General features: G+C 38.7%; 1 protein-coding gene and 2 non-coding genes across 3 annotated transcripts; 2 read left to right on the top strand and 1 right to left on the bottom strand.

Moving 5' to 3' along the window:
• Positions 1-478: 478 nt before the first annotated feature.
• alpl (alkaline phosphatase, biomineralization associated) lies at positions 479-20,440 on the bottom strand. The gene is given in 12 exon segments (NM_001303340.1): positions 479-1,345; positions 1,426-1,545; positions 1,651-1,842; positions 8,274-8,408; positions 8,547-8,616; positions 8,780-8,920; positions 10,327-10,502; positions 12,343-12,517; positions 14,230-14,345; positions 14,975-15,094; positions 17,836-18,001; positions 20,396-20,440. Coding segments are annotated over 11 exon segments (1,632 nt in total). The 5' UTR covers positions 17,957-18,001; positions 20,396-20,440; the 3' UTR covers positions 479-1,079.
• On the top strand, positions 15,941-16,022 carry trnas-uga (transfer RNA serine (anticodon UGA)). Its single transcript has one exon. It is a non-coding gene; the product is annotated as a tRNA-Ser (tRNA).
• On the top strand, positions 16,433-16,514 carry trnas-uga (transfer RNA serine (anticodon UGA)). Its single transcript has one exon. It is a non-coding gene; the product is annotated as a tRNA-Ser (tRNA).
• Positions 20,441-22,436: the final 1,996 nt, after the last annotated feature.

The raw sequence follows: 22,436 nt of genomic DNA, 5'->3' as shown, positions 1-22,436 counted from the left end.
TGTGTGCTCAGACAAGCCATCTGTAATGGCACCTACCTGTCAATCAAAGTGGCCTTAATATAATTTGAACAGGTGAGTTATGAAGAAATTCAGACTCAGTACAGTTGTCATGAACAGGGAAATTCAGCTATAGAGACCAAAACATTTTTTTGTACCAGGCTGTAAACATGTTTCTTTCTGCTGTGAAGCATTTTAATATGGAGGCTAATGGAGAGTGACATGTTCTGTAACCAGCCTCAAGTGGCTGTCCGAGGAACTGCAGTTTTTTTTGCACTTTCACTTTTTTTCTGTGCACGTGGGGCGGATTCTCTAATGAAGCTTCTCCACAATGCAGCAACAGACCAAAGAAGTACAGGAGTTTATATTTCACAAATAACTTTTTTGTTTGGTTAATAAATCTTGTAAATGTACCTTGATGATGGTGTAGTCCTTGCTGTTGAAACCATTAATTTGAAAGGAAAAAAACTGACAAACAGTATCAGAAAACAAACATTTCCTTTATTAGTTGAAAGGTTTTACGACTTCTGTTATCTAACACAACAATGGTAGGTGGGCTTCTTTTCTGTCCTTTTTGCAAGTATGCACAAGGTGAATGACAAGAAATACATATCTTTTACTGTATTGTCAATTGTACATTCAATTGCCTCTGGTTTCGGCATTAAATTTGTCCATCGAAATGTGTCTTTCTAAACACACCATGATTACAAAAGATCTTTTGCAAGCTCATGAGGTAGATTCTGCACATTTAATCATATATGAAACACATATCCAATCTATCAAACCTAACAGTTTACACAACAAAGGGGTCTTAAAACCTTTAATAAAAAAATATTCAATAGACAAATCACAACTCAGATTTTGCAGTGTCTTGCAGTACTACTTTTCCTTTCATTGCATCAGGGGTGTTATTATTTTGTAATGTTTTAAACATTTGCCTGATAGATTAGTTGTCACAAAGGTGCCCTAACAGTGGTTTCATGATCAAAATAGTAGTAAAATTAGAACATTTACAAAACAACAACAAATTGAAATGTGTTGGATAAAACAGGTTTTATCAGGTGAGGACCGTCAGGGGAAGGTCAGCACAGAAAATGGGTGACTGTGAGAAGAAATGCCACGCTCGAAAGGACGGGGCGCAAACCAGCAGACGCATTATTTAACTTACAGTGTTCCCTGTTCTGGCCGATACAGCCTGCATATGCCATTACATGGGGGATGTAGTTCTGCTCATGGACCCCATGTAGCAGGTGAGCCAGGGGACCTTTAGCAAACACAGCGACATCCTCTCCTCCATGAGTCTCCATGCTCAGAGGTACAGCTGACTGAGCCTGGTAGTTGTTTTCCTCTGAAAGACAGACAGAAAAAGAAGGTCAAGATATTACTACTGCAGGTGGTGTAAATGTAGATACATTTGATTTTACTTACGGTAGTCGATTGTGGAGACATTCTCCCTTGCACCGTTAACTAATTTATAACCTGGTCCATTCCCATATAAGATGGATGTGAAGGGTTTCTGGTCAACATCACTCAACATTGGGGCTAGACCTGTGGATGGAGACAGCACATTAAACCCCATTAACTACAGCACTACTAAAGAGATAGTACAACAAAGAAACACAGCACTGGATGTCCATTATGATCAGTACATACCAAATATTGTATTTCCTCTGGAGGTGTAACCTCCGAAGCTGAACACGTGTGAATGGTCAGCAGTAACTATAGTCAGTGTATCGTGGATGCTGGTCATGAGATCTGCCCGGCCAATGGCTCTGTCCATTTCCACAGCCTCATAAAGAGCCTGCTTGGCCTTGCCCTCATGGTGTCCGTGGTCAATTCGTCCTCCTGATACAGACACAAATATTTCCAGTTATTCTCAAAGACACTGTAAGACGAAATATATGTTTTCTAAGTTTCAACCATCTGTCTTTATTGTCTCTCTAAATATGCATAAAAAATATTTTTTGTTCAACATCTGTTCAGCATTATATTTTGATGACTCATCTTGAACTTCTTGAATATCCAATCAAATCTGGTTAAACACCCATCATACAAAATATATAAAAACAGGGATGCCCAGATCGATTGGCTGACGATTATCATCGGACATTATTCAGCAAATTAACGCAGCCTGGGGATTAATGCTTTTGTGTCACCAATTATGAAAACCGATCGATAACACACGCGGTGTTTGTTTGCTAGCAGATCTTATATTAGATCTAATATGGTGACCGCACAGAAGCAGAGCGTCGACATACAGCAGGTTCCCTTCAAGTCAAGATGATAGTGAGGTGAATAAAACCAGGGTTTTATTTTCATTTTTTTTATTTTTTATCTTTAGTCAGTAACTTTATTGGATTTTTATCAAGGTTATTAGTCGTGGCTCGACTGGTCTTGGTCTCTCCCAAGAGGCTTCAGTTCTGACTGACTGATGATGAAATATCTATATATATACCTACTGGTCAGAACCTCTTGCATGAGAGGTAAAATGTCTTCAGGGATCTACAACCAAGTCTAGTTGCCCCAGATACAACACTTCTCAAGAAGGACTTTAGTGTGTCAAAACAGGTATCAATTGGGTATGGAGTTAATCTGCAGGTGCTCCAGTTGAAGATGAGACCAAACATTTCTATGGATGTCATTTTGAAGGTACGACAAAGGCCAAAATGTAGCCTAGGTGTGCCTTGTTTTTAGCCTAGCAGTTGTTGATCGCTTGTGGTTTCTACTGGCCGGGTGAGAAGATATAAAACAGAGCAATCTAAAGCCAGTTGCTATGAAGAACAAGTTCCTGCCATTGTGGGTTAAATTTACACTTCCATGGTATATTTAATTAAATTTTCAAAGGGCTCATCAAGGTGGGAAAGTCAAAAAAACTTTTTTGAAAGAAAAAGCTATTTCTAATGACTTGATCTAAAAAACTTTGGCCAATGAATACGACTCATTGACGATCTGCAATCACTATCAACAGCATCAAGAAATGGTTTATTGGGATCAATGCTACATAAAAATTATGGAAACCTACAATTTGAGAAATTACAAGTTTGCAAAATTGTTAGATGCAGCACCCACAAGTACACCATCAAAAAGGTGTCTGGGACTTCAGACAGTGATCAACAATCTGATAAGCAGTCTGCTTGAAACATACTGACCCCTGCTATTCTCCCTCAGTCTGAGTGAACAATCACTTTCATACTTGCAAGTGTTTGCACTCGACAGCCACTGACAACAACCATGCTTCTTTAAACACTCAGCTATCAACACCGACTCCCCTGTGCCTGCTATATCTAATGCTGTGCTGATACTGGCCATTCATGGATTTCATACTTGTGCCACTGACAACAGCGATGATAAGACCAGTACATTACAGAATCTTGTTGGAATGACTCATATTTTCACCGCTACAGAAGAGACTGCTGAGAGTGGACAGCAACAGATATAAAAATCCCTCATAAAAGCTATTACATTTCTCAGTTTTCATACTTGATAAAAGCTGTTTTATACCTATCGTTGTTGCTTCCTGCGCCTGAGTCATGGAATGTTTGCTGGCTTTCTATTCATCCACATTTCATTCATTTACATTTCCCTTGAAGGAACAATTAATTCAAGTCAGGTCGGCAGGAAGGTAAACGACAGGGGAAAGGAAAATAGTTGCTTTTCAACTAATTGTCAAAGCTGATGTTTTATTCACTTTTATTTAGGTGCTACTTGGTGAATTGTTGGAAGGTTTTGCAGTGATTTCCATGGGTATGTAAATCTTTTTTTCAGGTATGGAACTTATCAGTGTTGCAACACTTATCAGTGTTGCAACACTGATAAGTTCATCCAACTACTGTATCCGACTTATGAATCATCAGTTAAACACAGAAGTTGGAACACTTAAAAACACAACCAGATCCTGTGTAAACCATCTAACTTTAAGGGGACAAAAATATTCATGCCAACATCAACATTTTGTCAGTTTAATATCTGTCATGTAAAACTGGAAAAGCGCTTAGGAACAGTGCATGTTTTGAAGGGGCGTATCTTCACAACATTTGTTTTTGTGGAACTGTTAAAGTCCCATTAGACCTGGGAATATAACAAGAACAAGAACAGGAAACAAGCCAATTTCTGTCCAAAGCTAACTAATTAACTTGTTGCATCTTGTTTGTTTAATCTGCTAACAAACAAAAACATAAAAAACAACAAATTTACAGGGAGTTACGATGACTATTTCTTGACTAACAACTGTGTGCAGCTTTCCAATACCATTGTGCCTCTACAGCGATCAAAACCAGTGCTCACCAGATACAGTTGGTTGGGTCTTTTAGCGCCCCCTCAAAAGCCTGAACAGAGATTGGCTGCTGTTCATTGTGAATAGGACCTGGTTTTGCAGCACCCACTGAGCTTCATGAGATTTACTATAAAAGGTGCCAAGCAGCAACACGGGGGAAAGTGCAAACATTCACTGAGGAAATGCCAACATTACGGTGTTCATTTTAGGACATCCTCAGATCTCAGACTCTGATTAAATATACTTCAAAAAATAGTTTCATGTGAGGATGAGGCCGTTTTGGATGAGGCCGTTTTGGATGAGGCCGTTTTGTGTAAAGATGAGGCTGTTTTTGATGAAGATGACAAAGGTTTGTCTGAGGATGATGCCGTTGGATGATGCCGTTTTGTGTGAGGATGAGGCCGTTTTGCCTGAAGATGACAAAGGAGACTGAGTGACTTTTAGGCGACTCTGATGCCGCTCTCATAGACCTATAGCCAGCGCTGGCAAGAGGAGGGAGCTGTTGAATAGCTTAATGAATTAGTAAAAGTAGCCAACAGCCTTTACAGTGACACAGTCATGTTGTTTATGTTAACTGGTACAGCAAGCCAACATATTTGTGGTATAAACAGCAAGCCAACATATTTGTGGTATAATAGGAAATCACTATTTTCTGAAAACTATTTCACTCGTGAAAACTTTCAGAACCAGTTCATCAACCGCAGAGACGTTTTTACTATGGTTAACCATCTCTGATCAACACGACCGTCTATCCTCCAGTCCTCCAGTTGCCTTGGAGACTACAAACACTCAGCTGAAGAATCAAAATACGCCATCAACACGCAACGCGACAATCAGAGTGCTATCTCACGATAGGTCTATGAGAACTTGTTTTTTTTTTTTATCGGAACGCCCATAAAGGGTCCATACGAAAAGACAAATGATTTTTCATTCTAATTTATTAAATAAATTATTTTGTATTTATTTTGGTCTGTTTATTTAGCCTAAACAGCAACAATACTGTAGCTATTCTCAGCAGTCCATGCGAATATGCGAATAAGACTAGGAACCAGCTATAATTTTGCGTGTGTTTATGACGCCGTTTCATGTGAGGATGAGGCTGTTTCATGTGAGAATGAGGCCGTTTCATGTGAGGATGAGGCCGTTTTATGTGAGGATGAGGCTGTTTTATGCGAGGATGAGGCCGTTTTGGATGACACCATTTCATGTGAGGATGACACAGTTTCATGTGATGATGAGGCCGTTTTGGATGAGGCCGTTTTGTGTGAGGATGAGGCCATTTTGACTGAAGATGACAAAGGTTTTTCTGAGACTGAGTGACTTTTAGGCGACTCAGATGCCTTTTCGTTTGAGTCTGACATCTGAGTCTGAGATCTGAGGATGTCCTAAAATGAACACCATACAGCATCAACCAGGCAAGAGTCAATCATGTTTTTTTTTTTGTTTCTCAGAGAAACAGCAACAGTTGTTTATTACTCCACCCCAAAAGTGGGTTGGGATCACTAAGAATGAAGATACAGATCTATTTTACCTATTTAGGCATTGTTGTGTACTAAAACAGCTTTATTAACCAAACTATGTGGGGAATGGCTGCTACATCAGAAAAAGAAAACTGTGTAGTTAGAGCAGTGTTTGTAAATGACATCTTTCAGTCTTAATGCTAAGCTAGGCTAACCGTGTCACTCTAGGTCTGTAAAGTGTGTTGTGTGTGTGAAAAAAAGCCTTTTCCAGAGAAATTTGATAAATGTCGGATGGGGTTGAACATTATAAGTTTGAAAATGAAAAAACTGTCTGTGTCAAGTCAACAAAAGGGGGATAACCAGATCTCCAGATCTCAAGTTTTTTCTCCACAGCTTACTCTCCAGATAAGCAAAATTCCACTGATCAGCTGTAGTAAGACTTGCCAGCTGATTACCATTGGACTCATCTACAGCTACGTGGCAACTTGTTTGTGCAGTAACAATTGAGACAGTGCGGTGAGAGGTGTGTGCAGCTCCCAATAGGTCAGTACTATCAATATCTGCAAACAGAAAGCTGGCATAGTAGGAATTATCAGGATTAGTGCTGGCTTTTCTCTTCACCTTGTAACCATGGGCATACCGTTGTAAGTTGTATTCGGTTTTATGCTGTTTGTGTAGTTTTCAAAGCTTGTAACTATTCCATCTTAGTGTTTTATTTACATAGGTACATATTTCCTTTGATCCAGATCATGTGTGCTCCTGCTACTTCTCGTCGTAAATGCCTAAACAACCCTGACTTCTTTTGCTATATTTGTCTTAGTTTTACTATTCCAAGTCAGAGGGCAAACATCAGTGCATTTGTCAAACAAGCACAACAACTACCCCCTCTAGAACATCTGAGTGATGTTGAAGCGATGACAGCAGTGACAGCAATGATGCAGATTTTGAAATTCACAAGGATTCGCCAAACAAGCACATATCTGTACAGGGATGCTATAGTTCAAAAACTTGAAGTGATAGAGAAAAACTGAGATCAGTTTTGGATTCCGCACCCAAAAATTTGTTAAAAACAGCTGTCAGACCTGACTCAATAAAAATTGTGTTCCCCAGTATTACTTATAAAGTTTACATGTGAAAACACGTTTGACACAGAGAGTCTCCTGCTGCTTCGACTCTACAACTTAACGACTCCACACCTCAGTGACTCAATGACTCTAATCTGGAAAAACATGTAAAAATGTTACTCAGCGCCGCTCCCTCTCCTTTGTAATGATTCTCAAGAAGTTTGTTGTTAGTATGATGGTACAAAATGATTGAATACTGAAAAGTTCGGTACATGGTTGATTGCTGGTATAGTATATTGTCAGATACTGTATGACTGGAAGGTTTGGCTTTTTTGGTTGACATACTGAAGCATCTGAACCTTTAAGGACATAACTGCTGGTGTTATATATCTGTAGATGTGACACAAAATATGACTTTCTGAATGATCTTGTTAAAGACAAGAGCAAGAGTGGTACGTTTTAAACTTGAATGTTAACAGACTTTGCATTACTCATAATAAGTCATGTTTAAAATGAACATGAGGTCAAGATTTGTATCAACTTCGTGCAAGTTTAATGTATTCCATACAATTTATTCTTCATTATCTAATGTGTGTAAGAAAGGAAGAACTGTTTTATCGATATATTCACATTGGTTACATTGTCTTTTAAGAAAAGATAATTGTGACAATTAAAATAAAAATGTTACAAAACATTTGTATGTAGCTTTTATTGGTATTTTTTTTTCATTTTTAAAATGTTAGTACTGGCTCCTGGGCATCTTTACATTGTCAAATCTGGCCCTCTTTGAAAAAAAGTTCGGACACCCCTGATGTAGTTGGATCTATCTACAGTGTTCAGTTGACTGACAACTGGATGGGAGTTCAGCCATTAATATCAAATTTCTGTGCTGCTAGTATGCCCAGTACACCTCTCCAACCGAGACCCACCACCAGTCAAACTTCCACTGCAGCCATTGCATCTTCTCTGAAAGTCACTTTGGATAAAAGCGTCAGCTAAATGACTAAATGTAAATGTAAATAACTAAGTTGTAAATAACTGTCACAGACAATGTTGACAGCACAATGCTAAATCAGTGGAGGACTTGCACAAACATTTTCATCTTAGTTTCAGAAAGAAATCAAACAGGTGTCTTTCCAAAATATGTAACTATCTATTTAATAATCCTAATAACAACGTTGGGTAGCAATGATGGAAAGCAAACAATACAAACACCATACACTATATCATTTCATCTCAACTGTCATCACAAACTGGCCTGGACAGACATGGTCAAACAGATCAGTGGTGACATCTAGTTCACATAATGACTATAATTGGCCCAACAATCACAGTGTGTATTCCAACCTTAGGGGCATTCACTACTGAAATCTGTCTCAGACAAAAACTAAGACTTAACAAACTCCATAGACCAGTCTGACTGATCTTTGTGAAACCCCAAAACAAAAGACCAATTTCACCAAAAGGCTACACACTCACCTTCTACAAGCAGGTAAAATCCATTAGGATTCTTTCTCAGGATCTTGATGGCCACCTCCACCATCTCTGTCAGTGAAGGATCAGTCTCGGTGTTCCTCTCCAAGTCATATATCAGATCCCCGGGTTCAAATAGAGCTGGAATAACAGATGGCACAGTTCAAGAAGAAACAGGATATTACACACAGAAAATAAGCCTACAGCAAATGCATACATATGACTCTTCATTTACACTTCAATGAGTGTTTCATAATGACACCGAGACTGGAAATTCACCCAATAAGTAATCCACGTTGTTAGGGTTCAGTGATAAGAGCTGCTTCTTGTTCCATACATAATGGCCTTTCTGCAGAATTAAAAAAAAGAAAAAACACACAAATCTACAGCGTGACTGGTAACATTGCAGTTGCTTTGAACTCTTAAATATGTAAATGTAATTGGAAAGATTAAAAAAAAAGGAAGCAGAAAAACAAGAAGAGCAAAGAGAGGGAAGATTAGGAGAAATTTACTTTATCCTTCGTTCTGTCAGTCCACTCTTGAATCAGGTTTCTTCCGTCTTTTCGTGTGCCGCTGTGCTTTGCAATGCCAGGGTACTCTACATCCGACGTGTTTTTGGGTAACATATACTTCCTCCCTCCACCCATAATCACCTGCAAAGAACAGAAAGAACAGAATAAAAAAATAAACCTAACTGTGAAATGTTAACCAAATGATCTCATATGATGATTTCATATGCTGTGTGTCAATTCTCATACTTCCATACATACACTTGCTATTTTTCGTACAAAAGTGCATTCACATTGTCAGTTACAACATTACCTATTACATTAAAAAAGTTGAGTGTGGAACGCTGGACGCTTCCCGCCCTCTGTGGTCGCCATTTCGGCTATGTAGCAAAGTGGGTGAAGCACTGGCATTGTGACGGCTGAAAAAGCTGCTGGAGCTGAAGCAGTTGTGTTGAATACCGCAATATACAAATGTAAGTCACATGTTGCTAATGCTTGGTGCTAATGTTGCACATGTTTCCAATTTGGCAAACAAGAAGTGGTAAAATGTTGTAACTAAAGACATACCTCTTTAGCCTGGCTTTTACCTAAGGTGCCTGGCCATTCACGACTGAATTTTTATGCTCTGATCACTCCCTGTTACTTTTATCTCTGGTGCTTATTTACTGTACAGGTCATATCAACTTTTACCGCAACTGTTCTTAAATTATGCTTTTATACCCTATAGGTTCTTTTCTTATTATTTGTTTTATTGTTGTAGTTTTATGTTTCTACTTTTTCTTTTAATTTCTAGTTTTTTATGAAACTGCTCTATTGTCTATTTCTGTTTTTACTCTGTTCTGTGAAGCACTTTGGGCTACAATTGAGTATGAGAGGTGCTATATAAATAAATAAAGTTGAAGTTGAAGTTAACCATCATTTCCAGTAATGCACAACGTCCGTACTTACATGTCAGTATAGATAGAGGTAGAGAGAGAAGTCTAAATAATTAGACTGGAAAAGTGAAGCTAAAACTACATGCCCCAGGCCAAAAAGGTCCTCATGAATTGATGATCTATGTAGAAAAGATACAAATAGAGAAACAGAACTGTTCTTGTATTGCAGTATAGATTTAGTTAGTTCTAGTATTTTAAGTATGATGAGAAAAATGCTTACATATTTGGAAATACTGATCTTTTAAATGGTATGTTTCATTAGTGATTTGACAAATACAACAATAATTTCAATAAGTTTGGGTGGGCTTGCTACTTAGATCTTAACATTAGCCCTAGGGGTTCTCAAGCTTCCACAAGCGTTGAACACATGCTACTGTTGTTGATTTTACTCTAACAAGAGCAACAAGCTTGATATATTTACATGCCTAGTTACAGACTGTAGGCTATTCTAAGACAAAAATTGTTTGCTTTAGGGAGTTGTCAGTTAAAAGATGATAATAAACTGCTTGTAAAGTTAAAAAAAACTGGTTACACTATTTGATTAGTCCAATACTGGTGCTCCAAATTACATCAGAATCTCAAGTTGTGATTTAAGAATGAATACTTTTGACTCACATCAATGTTGGGAATGTTTTCAAAGAGTTGTCTGGCGATATCCTTGCAGCCAGACTGCAGAGCTTCAGCTGGCATCTCATTGTCGGAGTACCAGTCTCTGTCCACACTGTGGGCGTAGGCAGCACTGGGAGTCGCATGGTTGACACGGGTTGTTGTCACTATTCCTACTGACTTGCCTGCAATGGATACACACGTACTGCTGTGTAAGATTGTGATTAAAGAACAGATATACAGTAGACAAGTCACTGCTTTTGAGTGGTATAAAATTCCCTTGTATTTTTCCAGGGAACGGCAGGCACTATGGACAGCAAGCAATAACTGTTATGTGCACATGTGTATGTGAATACCGTATTAAAATATTTGTCTTTTAAAGAGTACAATCTGAGAGCACTGGACTGTACCAAAAATGATGTTGCACATTGAAACTGGGTATTATAGTTAAGGTCTCCACAAGAAAATGTTTGTTCATTCTCAAAACTGAATACTACATTTAACAGTAATGTCCACATGTCCATGATAAATGGGTTGTTTCTTATCAGCATAAAAAATGGGCTTCTGCTCGTAAATCTTCTGGGTGTAAAAAAAAAAAGTACATTCAAGCCAAAACTAGTGGAGGACAGTTTTGTACCACTTCCTATTTGCTTTGTGCACGAGGTCAGCTGCTGCCTGCTATGTTCCCAGAGAAATGATTGGATTTCTTATTATCTGTGACCCCTGAACCCAAACACATGCTTACACACTTACTCAAACCCCACACCACTCTTTTGAAAATCTATGGTGCACAATCCTTTCAAATCTTCTGTCTCCTTTCTTTGTGGTGCTTTTTGTTAAGATGACTCGATTTACTGAATATAGACATGAAATGGAGTGTTATATGTGTAACTGTATTTTCATTAGCATAAAATCACCTGAATGGTTACATTTTTGTTACCTCAGAATCAGCCTTTGATATCTACAGACACAGCAGGTCCACAAAGTCCACAATATTGAACCGACAACCAGAATGGATAAAGTCAACACTTGCTCTAGATAGCTCCTTTTGTGTTTTTTGTGGGTAAGGCAAGGGGGGTTGCAATCAGCAACTACAACAATGAATGAGCAAATGGCCGGTGAATGCTTGATTCTCATCGATATCGCCCGACTTGTAGTGGCAAAACAGGTATCATTGGCTGTCTAAGTGGTTTCTGCATGTTCTGGCAGCTGCACAGCACAACCATGGGCATAGAAGGTGAGACGATATCTCCTGATGTGACAGAATTTCAAAAGAATGGCCAGACGTGTGCAGAATATGAATAAGTCTGACTAACAAAATTAGGACTAGCCAAATGGTTGTAAAATATAAAAGTGGTTGGTAGATTTGTTTCATTTCCCAGACAAAAAAAACAATGGTAATCTATTGAATGGCTGGTAAAATTTTAACATTCACGAGACTGACACCCTGCCTACAATTGTAGACCCCATAAATATGACAATAGATGTATTGTCTACTGCTTTAAAATTGAGCAGACTGCATATTCTTGTAGTGTTCCCTTGACATAAAATCAAACAGATCTTTCAAGTGTTTGGGTTTGTTTCATATGTGGCTCTCTATGTTGTGTTCTGGTTCTATGGATACAGCAGAGTCCTGAAAACTGAAATTGAAGTCACTCATGAAGCCATGTGGAAATGGTTTTACTGTGTGTGTACATTTCAAACAAGCAAGTGATTTTAAATGAGAGCACATTAAAAAAATTCCTCTTTGGGTCAAGTTAATGTCAATTACAAAGTGCTCTCAGGAGAACTTTGGTTCAATGGATGAATAGCTGAAAAGGGGAACGAGCAGAGTGAAAAACAGAGCATCACTGTCAGGAACACTTCAAAGTCGTTGCTTTGAGCGTTCAAGTTAAGTATTCCCACTTCCCATGAACACAGCAGTAAGCAGAACCACAGTCCTCTGACATGAAGCACATTGCAAACGTCTGAAAAGTTACAACACTGCATCCCTATAGCCAAAAAAAACGTATAATGGCACTCTACCTGCGTCCTTAGCCCATCTGAGTATGGAGGTGACTTCATTGCCCTCTGTGGTGTTACACTGGGATCGGACAGCTGCGGCACTCACTCCAACCGTGCCCTCATTGGCCTTGACCCCGCAGAGGTAAGCGGTAGCGGTGCCGGCGCTGTCTGGCACCTGTGCATTTGTGTTGTATGTCTGCAGAGAAACAGGCCGTCAACATGTGGTCTGAATTAAAATATTGTTTGTAGCCAGTCTGACATGCTTGTAATGGGGTGTTTGGTTTTTTGTTTGTGTGATGTAATTTGTTTAGACATGACTGGACTGCTGCTATTCCAGGATGCCAAAAAATGTTTTACTGAGATGAAGGCAAATCCCATGAAAAAAAACAAAACCAAAACAACATATAAGCCCTTACATCTCTCAATACTTTTTAACTTGCTGAACGTGTCTGTGGCTCTCAGCCGTTGGCTCTCTGATTCCTACTGAGGATGTGGAGCTTTCAAAACAGTTTAATCTTTAAAGAGCTTAATAATTACTTAAAACAGCTGGGCATTGTAGTTTAAGGCAAATACTAGGATGTAATATTACATTTTGTAGGGGACCTTTCAGTGGATTAAGGGTACATACTGCTGGGGTGTGTCTGTTTGTGCTGAACAAACAGCTGTGAAACAATCAGAAAACAACTGATTAACACTGATTAACCGTCTTTATTGATGCCGGCACTCGCTTACACTCATCTGATCAAACCATCTGACACAAACCAAATTAAACTTCTTTGTGTCTCTATTTTGTGTTTAATTGTGAGCCAGACTCATATTTATAGCTGGGTACATGAAATAAACAAAGCCAGAACATAACAGGTAGAGTTTTGGCGGCTGCGGTGTGACTGCATTTTTTTGGACTCTTGCAGCCAAAACAGACAAACCCTCACTCAAATGAACGGAAATCCTCATCACACAATGTCTGAATGCACCCTGATACACATTTATGTTATTTTTGGACTATTTGTCAGACAAAACAGATGCATTTATAGACACTACTTTGGGCTGTGGGAAAATATGTGGCCATTTCTACTACTTCCTGCCATTTTTATGGACTAAACAATTAATTAATAAAGACTTAATAATCAGTAAATTGATCAGTAATGAAAATAATTGTGACTATTTACAATAGCAAAAGAAAAAAACACCTGATATGTTACTAACTGTTATGTGTGAAAATAGTCAGTAAAATATTTTTAGCCATCACTGCATCTGCCGTCTCCTGTTTTTGATACCTAATTTTATGCACTGCTTGCACAGCTGGTACTTTTAATTACCATAAATTAGGCTTATTCAAATCTTTCCACACAATATTTTTTATATAGTTCATATACTGACATCATTTGCATCTGTAAGCAAATTTCCAAACCCCTATTCTAGATAATCTTACAGGAAGTTCTCAGTTTAGGTAAGTGGCCACTTTTCTTTTTCCATCGTATTCAAAGAGGAAGCATTATTCTGCACTTGGAAATGTAAGAGGATATTACTACTATCTATATATGCGTTGCTAATAGTAATAAGAAAACATGTTTTCCATTTCAGACCTTGTGAAGAGTGTCTGTGTTCATCTAATGTACGTGCAACAGCGTGGCTCATTTATGTGTTTTTGGACAACAAAATGGAGGTCTATGGCTTTGGCTGACAATGCTTGTCCACAGGATCAGTTAACTGCTGTTATTTTGGTCTTTTCATGGAATATCACCAGACTTTTATTTTAACTGGCGTTTCATCAGCTCTGTAACATAAGACCCTGCAGCATAGTGTGACACCCTGACTGACCTTGTTCACGGTCACAGGCCATTAGTGGCCGCAGCAGGATCAATACATTGTGCCATACTGTATGATGTCATTATAAACAGGTCAGACCTTGGCCAAAGACACAAAAGGGAACTTGTCCATCTCCAGCTGCGTCTCCTCTCCGCTCTGTCCGTTCAGCTGACCCTTCAGTATTCGAGCTGCCGTCACCGTGGGAACACCCATACCTAGACAACCAAATTCAGTTAGACTGTTAGGACTCGTTTCCCCCTCAGGGCGGGACAGAAAGAGACTGCCCATGACAAACATAAACACTTTTTACTCACTGCTGTGCACAGTTTGCAACGCATGAGAGGTTTTTATATTTTCTTTGACATTTTAGAACAAGATGACCGCTGTTAGGCAAAACATTGTCTTACATATAAATGACTGCAAAAACAGACACTTGAAGAAACAGATGTAGAAGAAGAAACTTGGGGACTAAAATGTACTATTTTCCCCATTAGACAATAATTAACTATAGCAGGATGTTGTCGTTATTCTCTAACTGTGCTAACATGGCTATGCATGCAGCAGTGTGCAAGAATGCTGCATGCTCAGCTCTCTCTGTCCAAACAGAGAGAGCTGAGGAGAATAAAGATTATTACGCGACCAATAACCACCACACAAACAGAAGCCCCGTTATCTAGTGGCAGCACAGTTGTGTTTTGTTCTAAACATCCATCTCGGATGATAGAAAACATTTTAAATTTCTCATCCTTTTTCTCCTGGATTACTGGATTTACACAGCGTTCGGGGAAATTTCATAATTCCTCGCTACAAATCAGACTACAAACATAATGATGTCCTGTCTTACCGTCTCCGAGGAAGAGGATGAGATTCTTTGCTTTGTTTGTATTGAGTTTTTGCAGCACCAGGGCATTCTTCAGGGTCCGCTGGGCCCAAGTATTCCAATACTTGGGGTCCTTCTCCTGTTCTGTGTGTGGCAATAAACAAGTCTGGTTAGTTTTGAATAGTTAAAGCAATCAACAATACAATGAAAAAAATAAACATAATTTTCCATAGTCGAAAGCCTTCGTATGTCTTGTTTATTTATGTAAACAACAGTCAAAATAATAGACAAAGTCAAAGATATCCTGTTTACTAGCATGCATGACAAAGAAAATGATCAAATCCTTACATGTCAACAAGAAATGTTTATCATCTTTGCTTAAAAATCACGAAAATGGTATTTCATTAAAAGGATCAGTGCAGTGTGGATTTCCTCAGTACCTTCTGCAGTATTCAGTTGAACACAAGTGAAAAAGGATTTATAAATCATTGCAGTTTTTATTTATGTTTTACACAGCGGCCAAGCTTTTTTGGAATTAGGTTGAAAAATCGGTTAAATGTTTCTTCAGTCTGTGAAATCATAACTTTAACTAATGTTTATAGACATGAACAGAGAGACATCATCTGCCCTTGTGTGTATTCATTCTATTCACATGATCTGTTTACCAAACTGTACTCAAGGCCCTCTCATGGAACAGTCAGTTAATTACAAAAAATGTCTTGTTTTGGTTATGTTGCACAAGCTTGTCTGCTTCACATTATCAGTAAACTGAAAGATGTGCCCTTCTAAAATCAAACAGTTGTACTGGCATTTAAAACTAACTTAGCTATGGTCAATAGGAGCTCCATTTTGTGACTGGTTGATTAATCCATACGGTGTGAGTATGAAAGTTTGAGGTTACAGCTGTAATACTGGATACCCATGAAATAAAATCTATTGACTGAGAGATTAAGGCACAGTGACTAAAAATGCGTATGGTCCTTGACAGAAGCTGTGATGGCCGAGTGGTTAAGGCGTTGGACTTGAAATCCAATGGGGTTTCCCTGCGCAGGTTCAAACCCTGCTCACAGCGACTGAAGCTTGAATGCTTCGGAATGTTTAATATTTCTGACATTTGTCCACATTGCTATTGTAACTACTTGAGACAATCCACAACAAGGATCATAAATTGGTAAGAATGACTAAATGTCTTTGGAATCCCCTGCTAAAACCAAACTGTTTGTGGTTTGACGCTCATCTTAGGGTGGTTCATGATGCCTCATGAGTTGTCACATCTCCACATTGGTCTCCAAAATCTTGACTTGATGTTGTACTGGCATTTAAAACTAACGTACCTATGGTCAATGTGAGCTATATTTTCTGACTTGCTGATTAATCCATGAAGTGTGAGCATGAACGTTTAAGGTTACAACTGTAATACTGGAAAATATTTTGACTGAGGGATAAAGGTGTGCCGATCAAAATACATATGCTAGAATGAAAGCTGTGATGGCCGAGTGGTTAAGGCGTTGGACTTGAAATCCAATGGGGTTTCCCCGCGCAGGTTCAAACCCTGCTCACAGCGATTGAAGCTTGAATGCTTCGGAACATTTAATATTTCTGACATTTGTCCTCATTGCTATTGTAACTACTTGAGACAATCCACAATAAGGATCATTAATTGGTAAGAATGACTGAATGTCTTTGGAGTCCCCTTCTAAAACCAAACTGTTCTGTTTTGACATTCAGGATTTCTCATGAGTTGTCGCGTCTCCACACTGGTGTCCAAGATCTTGATGTTGTACTAGCATTTAAAACTAACGTACCTATGGTCAATGTGAGCTCCATTTTGCGACTGGTTGATTAATCCATGTGGTGTGAGCATGAAAGTTTGAGGTTACAGCTGTAATACTGGATACCCACTACATTAAATCTATTGACTAAGGAATTAGGGTGTAGCGTTTAAAATACATATAACTTGCAATGAAAGATGTGATGGCCGAGTGGTAAAAGTGTTGGACTTCTAAATCCAACGGAGTATCCCTGTGCAGGTTCTAACCCTGCTCACAATGATTGAAGTTTGAGGTTGATTGTTTCTGACACCAACTGTTTTCGTTTCTCCAATGAACAAGGCCTTTGCCACTTATACACTCAGGGCAATCCAAGATCTTCTCGTTATGCTACCAGTTCCTACGAGGGCAGTGGTCTCCTTCTCTACCTTTAAAAGAATACATCCTCTTGTAGCATTACTAACAACTGCACATGCTAAATCAGTCCTTCTGCGGCCCTTCAAAGTCCACTGCAGTTTTTTGGCACTTCTGCATTGGCTTCACTTCACAGTCACACAGGTTCGCCGCTTGATTGCAACCCTATTGCCTCATTCTCACCTTCCCAGGACGATCAAGTCAGTTCTAGAGCCAGTATTTAGTTCACACTGCTATTAATTAGTTAAAATTAGATTTGTTTAGTTAGTTTGGACTACTCTAAAAACATGGCAGTTCAACATAGAGGACTCCGCGGAGTGTTGAGATAAAAAGGTGCTCATTCTAAAGTAAAGAAAACATAATGATTCTTGTTTTTGGGTGGTTATACACTAATGAAAAAATGCATCTTGTATCTTATATCAATATTCTACTATGATGGCAGCAGTTATTCCACGACAAATAACACCTCTATCTCCTGCAGAGCAGCAGGTTTGTAATTTCTCACGTGTAAATGTATTCAAACAATCAATTCCTGTTATGTTCTTGGCACAACCAAACTAAATAGATCTACAAAAATATCCATAGTTTTTACAACAAAAGCAGGAAACCTTTTAAACTTCCTTAAAAGGTTCACTAAACATCTCCTGTCTGGCTGGAGAATTATTATTTTGGTGGCGACTGACTAACAACACTGTAACTTACCAGGGAATTGCGGCTTCCCAAAACTCCCCAAGATCAGTGAGGAACAAATGATGAGCAGGGCTGTCACCTTCATGTTGTCGTCTCTGTGCAGCTGACGCATTACTCTAGACAGCCATAACATGCCACTTTGAGTAGCTGAAGAAGCCCGTCTGTAGATGCCTCACAGCTGGCGGGAGAAAAAGAACACACACTTAATGTGTAATTAAGTCTGTGTCATCTTGTCAGACACTAGCACTGACATACTGGTCTAATATCTATTTACTGTGTGATGATTTGACTGAGTATGCTTGATTCAGGGTAACGACACACTTGCTCATGCTGTGCCACTTCAAATACCCACTCGGCTAGTCTGGAGTATTTGTTGTTCCCTTTGTGGGACAATAGAGAGTCCCCGTCCTCTCATGCAGGCTTTCCACATGAAGACGCAGGAAGTAACGAATGAAGAAATTAGGGTGTGTGTTGAGGCAAAACGTAACCAACGGTGTGTTTTCATGTTGTTAAAGGCTTTGTTGATGAAATTTCTTGGGTGTTGAACCTGGTGTCAGTTGTATAAAGTAGATCTCTGAGCCCACCATCAGGCTTTGCAGCAGAAAACAAAATAAGAGCTTTGGGTTAAAGTTAAGCTGGAGGCCTTGCTGTGAATGTAAGTAGTCACAATAGGGGCCCTTATGGGTCCTGGCCAGTCAGGCTTTCATCTATAATTATCCTCGCCCTCCTCCTTTTCTTCCCTGTACTTATAGTCAAGGTCATTTTAATGGGATTGAGCTCCATAGTACTCAGAGGTTTAAGGGCCATAATAAAGCTGATTAACGCCAAATGATTGACTGGACACATCCACCCACAAGGAAAAAAACATTCAGGATACTAATGCTTTTATTCGAAAACATCTTTCACCTCCGCAATCCAACAACTTGAATGTGGATAATACCAAACCCTTTAAACGGCAAAAGGGCATTATACAGTTAAATCTAGTTTGTGGTGTTTCTCAACAAGCCCCGGCCTGTTCAATGTCAATTAGCATACATGCACTTTGGACACCTTTTCTTGCCGACAATAATGAAATTTCAAAGAGCTTGCAAAAAAATAATCACCAAATCAATGACTCCAAAAGCTTGCTCAGACCAGGATCTGTGCCAGAGTCCTTCTGGATAAATGTTATGATAAGAACAAGTATGAACCAACCCAATGATGTAGAAGAATGAGCAGAAATCATGCATATATAAAAAGTTAAGTATTAATCCAGTTGCTATTACCCAATCCCCCTGATGCAGCGGACATAGTTGGTGCCCCTTAAAATCTGCCAGGTCCACCCAGGGGCAGTGAACCAGCCAGTCTGCAGGTGAAGTAGCACAGCAGTATCAACGCAGCTGCCAGCAGGATGCTAGACAGGGCAGTGGTCAGTATCACGTTAAATCCAGCTTCAGTCATGGTGTCAGTAAAGATTTGGCTCCAAAACCCAAGCTGTTGTAAAATAGGGTGAAATTTCCCAGCAGTAAATAACTTCACCTCCCCCCTGAGCCCTTTCCCTGCGGTGCCACTGAAGCCTGAAGCGAGTTACTTGAATGTGTCACTCCAGCAGGTATGGCAGCTCCGAAACAAGGATTAGGTTTTTAATTACGCCGAGGAGGGGAGGACGGACAGAGAGCGGCTCCAAAATATTCCAATCAAACCTCTCTCTACATTTATTGTGCTGTGTCTGATTTTCATGACAGACGACAGAGGTGTGTGTTATCTTCTCTGTCTCAGTTCACTCTGATTGCCAAGGACACTAAACACAGTTGCCAGTTTTTAAGGCAACTTGGTTTGCTTCTCACACCAGGCTGCCTCATTCAGCCTCTTGTATGCACACAGAATAACTAATATTTAAACTGAATTTCACACTGATTGGGGTGCATTTCCCCCATTTTTATGTAACAATAATAATAATAATAATAATAATAATAATAATGATAATAATAATAAACATTAAACTTTGGCAAGAAGTAAGTGCAATTTGCTCATGCCCCAAAAATCCAATATGCAAAATGACTTGTTAGATTGTGCCATTAAAACCCCCAAGAGACATAAAATTGGGTAGAAAGGCATTTTACTGCAGCCTCTATACATTTAAAGTGGTGGGTAGACATGAATGGGTGCAGGGAACCCCCTGAACACATTGTAATCGCTTCTACAAGCTCAAACTGTCTAAATGACTTTTAGGTTTCTATCAAAATCTGGCTGCATGGCGTAATAAACGAATTAAAACAATACTACTAAAGACCAGCCCCTAGTCCTGGTGAAAAACTGGGGTATTAACAGAGCTTGTCTCGGTGCAACAGTTGAAAAAATAAAATATTTTAAAACCTGATTTCACGCTGCTTCAGAGCAAAGATAAACTCGTTGTAATATTCAGAGGGGATGCTGAGAGGAAAGATGTAAATATTATAAGAAGCTGTCACCAACATTTGAAAAAAATTTGAACACTCCAGCCGACAGCGTGTTTCTGCTCAAGCAACCTGTTATCTGTGTAAAACATCCCCCCCTCCAAAAAAAAAAAAAGTTGTATTGTTTTTTTACTTACTCCAAATCGCTGTTATCCGGGTCAGAAATCTACATCCAAAATGTGCCTGCAGTTCATTCAGTCCTTCACCTTCAAAATGTGTGTCCCTGTCGCTGCTTTCAGTCCTTTTTATAAGGCCACACTTGTTCGACTCTGGCTCTCGGGGTCTGAGAATAGCGGTCTGTATCCCACGAGGGGGGAGAGAAAGAAAAAAAAAACCTTAGAAATAACGATGCCATGCTGCTGCTGTGGGAGTACATGGACCGAGAGCTCCGCCTGTCTGACGACCGATGCACTGTTTCAAGGACAGAGCACCATAATTATACTGTAAGGAGGTGGAGGAGGAAGTATTTAAATAATTAAAAATCCTGCTTTTAAAATGGCATTTTACAGGAACTCATGGAGGAATATTATATTATATATTATAATAAGAGATTGTTATTACGGATGCATTAACATGAATACAGAGATCTTAATGGGACTACATTAAAGTGCACACACATTACAAAAAAAGGCTACATAAAGTGCAATACATTCAGACAAAGCAGTTTGACAAGAAACAACAGACAGAGTGTAACAAACTTGGATGTGTATGTTCATATGCTACATATGGATATTAACCGTATGACTATGGTAAGTATATACAGTACTCTGCACATTTTTTAACTTTCAGAGTTTGAACTCCTACACATTTCTAATTTCTCTGTACATATTTAAATTCTATGCAAATGTTTAATTTTACTACATATGTTTAATTTCTTTGATTTCTCTGTACACATTTAAATTGACATATATCTCAGGTCAATTTCAGCGTATGGTTACTGTGTTATAAGTTAACTCTAATGTATGTTCAATGTACGTTACTGCTATCTATCTATCTATCTATCTATCTATCTATCTATCTATCTATCTATCTATCTATCTATCTATCTATCTATCTATCTATCTATCTATCTATCTATCAGTAGAGAGGTAGATACTGAATACAATTATAATAAAAGTAGTAACAGAGATAAAAGATGCAAAGTCTGCATGGATATATGTGCAAAACTCTTTGCCAGCCTAATAGTATTGGTCCTTTAACTGTGACTAAATCATTCAGTGTTTTTTCTTTATTATTGTAACTTTCTACATTGTAGATTAACACTGAAGACAAATCATCCTTACATAGCCTGGATGTGTGCTTTGGGGTTATTGTACTGTTGAAAAACAAATAATGTTTCCACTAAGTCCAAATCATGGAGAAATGCCACATACCACACAGTATTTACTGCCTAAGCTAGTTTGCAAAACCCATTCCTATATGGGCCTTATAAAAAATAGACAAGACTCAACATTATAAATATAAAATCCTTGCTGTTGTCCTTGTGGCTTCCTTTGGATGTCACTGTGGGCCTGTTTCTGCCCCGCAAAACTGTAAACGGATCAGCTGCAGCTGAACAAGGTTGTACAAAAAGCAATCATGATGTGAGATACAACATCTGCAGCACTATTTTATTTGTTTGGTGTAGTTTTTTCCTTCTTCCCAGCCTTTACAACTGGCTAATTAGCGTACCATTTATCAACCAACCATCAAGACAAATAGGCCTTATCGTACAATAGCATATGTTGAGATCAGCTATGTGATATTTTTATACGACAGTAGTCTCATCTTCTTGTAAACATGATTGATTTTTTTTTTTTTTTTTTAAATCAATGTCCCTTTGGAGCTCTTTTTGCTTGAAAAACCAAGAGAGCGGATCCAGTAAGGCCAAGTGGGCTTTCACTGAACACAGTCAACTACTTAATTTGTTTTTTATCTCTCCATAGTATAGGCACATGAACCGTTTGAAGGATGAACACAAGGATTCATATATTCAGGTTATTATACACTAATGAAAACATACTAATAAATATTACATTTATTAGAAATATCTGGACCTTTAAAATAAATCCATACAATTGAAATACTCAAGTATATGTTACTCAAGATAAACAAGCATACTGGGGAGGGAAGCTTTATTTATGATTTTATTTAGTTAGATAACTAAGCCTATGTTATTTGTACCTATATATTATATCA

This window comes from Larimichthys crocea, chromosome VI (genome assembly GCF_000972845.2).
Source record: "Larimichthys crocea isolate SSNF chromosome VI, L_crocea_2.0, whole genome shotgun sequence".
Lineage (NCBI taxonomy): Eukaryota > Metazoa > Chordata > Actinopteri > Sciaenidae > Larimichthys > Larimichthys crocea.
The sequence above is the reverse complement of the archived record's forward strand: the minus strand, read 5'-3'. Positions and strand labels throughout refer to the sequence as shown.